The following is a 5,000-nucleotide window of genomic DNA, read 5'->3' on the forward strand; positions in this document are numbered from 1 at the left end:
TTCCTTCAGTCCAGCTGCTGTACAGACTTTGATTTGGACTTTCTCCAGCTCTGCTCAACTGTCCAAAGTATAAATGAATAATTTGGCTGTAAACTGTAGTTTTTTGTTTTGTGTTTTTTGTTCAAAGATAAAAAGCTGCATCTGTTTCCATCTGCTTTAGCATCCTTCTGGTAGGGTTTACCGCTCCGGGAGTGTTGTAAATCAAATATGGCCGCCATGTGAATAAAGTGAATATGAGGCAATAGAGCAGAGTGTCAGCTTTTTGTCAATTTATCACATTTATGTGGATATATTATGTTTCAGATGGTAGTAACTGCCATTCCCTCTTCTTCTTTCCTTTGTGTTTTTCTTCTAGTCTGACATCACCTCTCCTTGCCTTGATTACTGTCCTTGTCTCCTCTCCTCTCATCTCCTCTTCTTCCCTCTCCTCCTCTCCTCTCCTTGTTTTCTCTCTCCTCCTCTCCTCTCCCCTCTCCTCCTCTCGCCTCCTCTCCTCTTCTCTTTTCTCCTCTCCTCCTCTCCTTGTTTCCTCTCTCCTCTCCTCTCCTCTCCTTTCCTCTTCTTCCCTCTCCTCTCCTCCTCTCCTTGTTTCCTCTCTCCTCTCCTCTCCTCTCCTCTCCTCTCCTTTCCTTCTCTCCTCTCCCCTTAATTTCCACAATTCACAGGCAATTATAGTGCAACAAAGTCTAGTCAAGTCCCCAGGCTTTGGTTTTGCTATAATCTACAAGCGTGTTAGAGTCGAAGTCGAAACGACAAGAAGTTTTTTTTTGATGAGGTTAAAACTGACAAACGCGCTCGCAGGAACCGACAGCAACAAAAGAGGCAGATGAAAAATACAAAAAAAAAAAAAAAAAAAAAAAAACAGTAAGTGATTTCACGAAAAAAGCAATGACGTTCCCCCGTTTCCAATGCTTCAAAACAAATTAAAACGGTTGTGTTTCAAAGCATATGTCTAATTAGGGGAGTGTGTGTGTGTGTGTGTGTGTGTGTGTGTGTGTGTGTGTGTGTGCACTGCTCTGGGCTAGCAGAGAAGGCTAATGCGGTGGAAAATGTGTCTTACCCGGGCCATGAAATAACGATGTGACTCTGTGACTTAATCATGTTGACACATACAGCTCCCTCTCTCTCTCTCTCTCTGTCCCTCTCTCTCTCTCTCTCTCTCTCTACCTCTCTCTCTCTCTCTCTCTCTCTACCTCTCGTTTCTCTCTGTCAGTGTCTGTCTTGCATACACTTGCTCTTTCCCACACTCTCAATTCACTTCAGTAACTTTATTGGCATGGCTGTTTATCAGAAACAATAGAACTGAAGCACTTTACAAAATGTCAATTCTCAAAACCAACAAGCAGCAGTTTTGATACTAACTGAAGGGTCACAGCTTTTATTCTCTCTCCCAGTCTGTCTCTTTTCTGTGTTTACCTTTCTTCCTCTGAATTTTCATTTTCTAGTATATGATTACATTTATCTAAAACACAATATTGTCACATTTCTGTAAGTTTAGAGGCTGCAGGATGCAACATGCACTGTGGGAAACGAGAATGTGACTATTATATTTAAACAACGTGTTTAATACATAATTTGGCTGTATTGTCGTTGGGGTAAACGTGGGAGTTTGTGAGTTTCTAAGGTGTTTTTAGTGACTTTGTTGTGAGATGTTTCATTCTTGAACCACGTCGTTTTTTCATTTCGTTCTTTCTCTGTCTCTGTCTGTGTTTTTTTAAATTTGGAGATCATCGCTGGCACGATTCAGTCCAAGTAATCGCTCCCATCTGTCCGTCTCTCTCCACCTCGCTCAGTGAAAGTTGGTCTGGATAAGAGCGTCATCTGCAAATATATAGAAATATAAACAATGTTTCTCTCTCTCTCTCTCTCTGTGTGTTCAGGTGGCTGTTCTTTTGAGGAGTCGTATAACAGCTGTGGATACAGTGTCTCTCTGGGAACCAATGGATTTACCTGGGAGCAAGTCAATACCTGGGAAAAGCCCACCATGGACCCGGCTCTGCCTACAGGTAGGATGCTCCACCTGTCTGCCTGTGTTTCTGCCTGCCGGTCTGTCTGCTGGTCTGCTGGTTATCTAACAGTCTATTGATCTATCAATTAGGGTCTGACTAATACAGGATTTTGAAGGATGATACTGAAATAACTTTAAATTTAGCTGCCAGAATTTACAAAAAATTATAAGTATTCAGTGTTTCTCCTACAATTTTGGTGGTGTTCAGCACCTGGTCTAGCCTGGTTCCAGACTCCTGGATCGCATCCCGTCCACTTTTCAGATTTTGTTGAACGATTCAGAGAGTCTGGTGTTTCCCTCGTCAACGGCTTGTTCTCGCTCTGAGAAACAATCGAGCCAATCAGCGCCCTTGTGGGCGGGACTAAAGTTTGAACCGTTCATGCAGCGGTTTTTCATTGGTGTTTCGGCAGAACAGATTTGATTTAACCCACATGTTGTCTTTGCAGAAATGTTATTTTTGTCAAAATCGGCTGACATTCTTGGGTCAGTTGGTAAATGTCTGCTAACCATGGATGTGGAGGCTAACCAATCAATATCAGGCTACACCTGGCCAAGTAATCACTGAGTCCTTGGTATTGATCAACGACCTTATCAAACCCTCTGCAGATATACTGTGGTCATTTTCTGCTATGCGGCTGTAAAAACCGCACTTATTGCCCCTTTAATACGAAAGCTGCAAACAATATTTCCAAAGTATTGGGATCAAAGGTTAACATGCTAGCCTCTCTCCATCTTTCTCCGTCTCCACCTCTCTCTCCATCCGTCCATGTCGGTGTCAGCAGACAGATGGATGGAGAGTGGTAGATGGAGAGTGACGTGACCCCAGCTGGGTCTCTCTCTCCTCCTGTCAAACACCAAATGGCAATCAGACGGCCTGCCTGTCAGTCACACGCTCACACACTTCTGCCCTTTCCCTCCCTCTCTCTCGCCCACTCTCTCGCTTTCTATCTGGCTCTCTCTCTCTCTCACACACACACACACACACACTTGTTTCCCCTCTCTTTCTTTTCACACTCTCTCTCTTACATCTGCTCTCCCTCTGTCTATCTTGCATCCACCTCTTTTCCTTTCTCAAATGCAATTATTTTATTGGCGTTACTGTTTATCAGAGATAGTATTGCCCATGCAGTATACAAAATGTAAATTTTCAAAAACCAACAAACAACATTTTATCCATTCAGACCTTATTGAGATGATTTAGCACATACCCACCAATATCTATAATAATGGAAAACAGTTCCAATATTGAGAACATGTAGTTATGTAAATCATTCAAAGCCAGTAATGACATATCAGACATCCCCCTCTCTCTCTCTCTCTCTCTTTCTCTCTCTCTCTCTCTCTCTCTCTCTCTCTCTCATGTCTCTCCCCCTCTCTTTCTCTTATTTTATCTGCCTCACTCTCTACCCAGTGAACCCATAACCCTCCCTCCTTCCCTCTTTCCCTCTCTCTCTATCATATATTATCTCTCAGACAGTCATGTCAATTATTGGTCTCATAGATCATCTCTCTCTCTCTCTCTCTCTCTCTCTCTCTCTCTCTCTCTCTCTGTCTCTCTCTCTCATGTCAGAAGTGTTAGAGAGAGGGATCTGTCAGCCATGGCCTCTACTCCCCAGACCAAGATCTAGCGCTGCAGATCTAATACGATTGAATGGGCATAAACTCTATGTCAATCTCTCTCTCCCTCCCTCCCTCCCTCTGTCTGTCTCATGTCAGTTATCCGTCTCATCCATCGTCGGGGGCGATGGTTGTCAGGGGCGATAGTCATCAGGGCATATAAGCCCACCTCATCATAGACAACTTATCGACTCCACGCTGCCCTGACAGCTATAGATCTGACAAGGCTGGACAGGAACAAATTGTCTGTCAGTCTCTCTCTCTGTCTCTCTCTCTCTCTCTCTCTCTCTCTCTCTCTCTCTGTTTTTCCATCCTGCAAGTCCTATACAGTACCCATACTGGACCTACTGTGGCCATAATAAAGTATCAGTACCATGCTGTACCTATACAGGGCCTGCTGTAGTGGTAGTACTGTACTGGTCAGTCTGGTCTCATTAAATGTTATGTAAACAGCATGATGTCTTAAAATGAAATTGTCATTTGTCACACACTATTGTCACATAATCTTTTCGTGGTGGATGAACGTAATCTTCACATTATTTGTGTCCACAACGTATATAATTTCAGAGTCAGGGCTCATTTCACAAAGTTTTGTGTTGATATTAGTACCATGCTGCATCCATACAGGACCTGCTATCATTATGGTACAGTACCAACACTGTATTGAACCCATATCATATGATACAGCATCAGGGCCATACTGTTCCTGAACTGGATCTACTATGGCTGTGGCACAGTATTAGCACCATGATGGAACCATACAAGACCTACTATGCTTATGGTAAAGTATCAGTACCATGTTGTAGCCATACTGGTCCTCTTCATGGAAATATACCATATTAGTACAGCAGACAATTCTTTATTAAACGTTAAACAGTAGGACCAGTTTAGAATAAAACTCCAGCCAGCTCAGACCATTCCTTGTAACTTCTGATGGCTAAAAACGAGGAAAACTTGAATTTTCCAAGTAATTCTCCTTAGGTATGGAGTAAGCGTGCAGCAGTAGTACCTTTTGAAAGTGGGCTAGTACCAAATATGTTTGGGTGCCGTACCAACACACTGCTAGCACACCTGAACCACTGTGCATGAAATCTAATGGCAAAACATTCCCTCTAAACACCAGGAGCTCCAGTTCTTCTAAGCTCCAAATTAACACCTTAATGTTCCTCTCTAGGTGAAATATCTCAATAGGCTCCTTAAAGAACTACTATATTGCTGTTGTCATGTGGAAACCTTGTAACTCCAGTTTTGATGGTTGTCATGTTTTAAAGGATCACATGCTCCTCTATGGGGTGAGAAAGTTCTTCCACCAGTAGGCTTTTAAAACCCTTTCAAAACTCATCAGATAAACTTAAAAAAATGCATTGTGGTCAAT

General features: G+C 42.8%; 1 protein-coding gene across 9 annotated transcripts in view; it reads left to right on the forward strand.

Moving 5' to 3' along the window:
* The first annotated feature begins 1,969 nt into the window (after window positions 1–1,969).
* The window catches only part of ptprt (protein tyrosine phosphatase receptor type T), a 359,275-nt gene continuing 356,244 nt past the window's right edge, over window positions 1,970–5,000 (forward strand). For all 9 annotated transcript variants that reach the window (XM_078283910.1, XM_078283906.1, XM_078283907.1 and 6 more), the window contains exon 1: window positions 1,970–2,006. In XM_078283910.1, the coding sequence (XP_078140036.1) occupies window positions 1,985–2,006 (22 nt within the window). In that variant the 5' untranslated portion in view covers window positions 1,970–1,984. The remainder of the gene's footprint in view (window positions 2,007–5,000) is intronic.

This window comes from Centroberyx gerrardi, chromosome 5 (assembly GCF_048128805.1).
Source record: "Centroberyx gerrardi isolate f3 chromosome 5, fCenGer3.hap1.cur.20231027, whole genome shotgun sequence".
NCBI lineage: Eukaryota > Metazoa > Chordata > Actinopteri > Beryciformes > Berycidae > Centroberyx > Centroberyx gerrardi.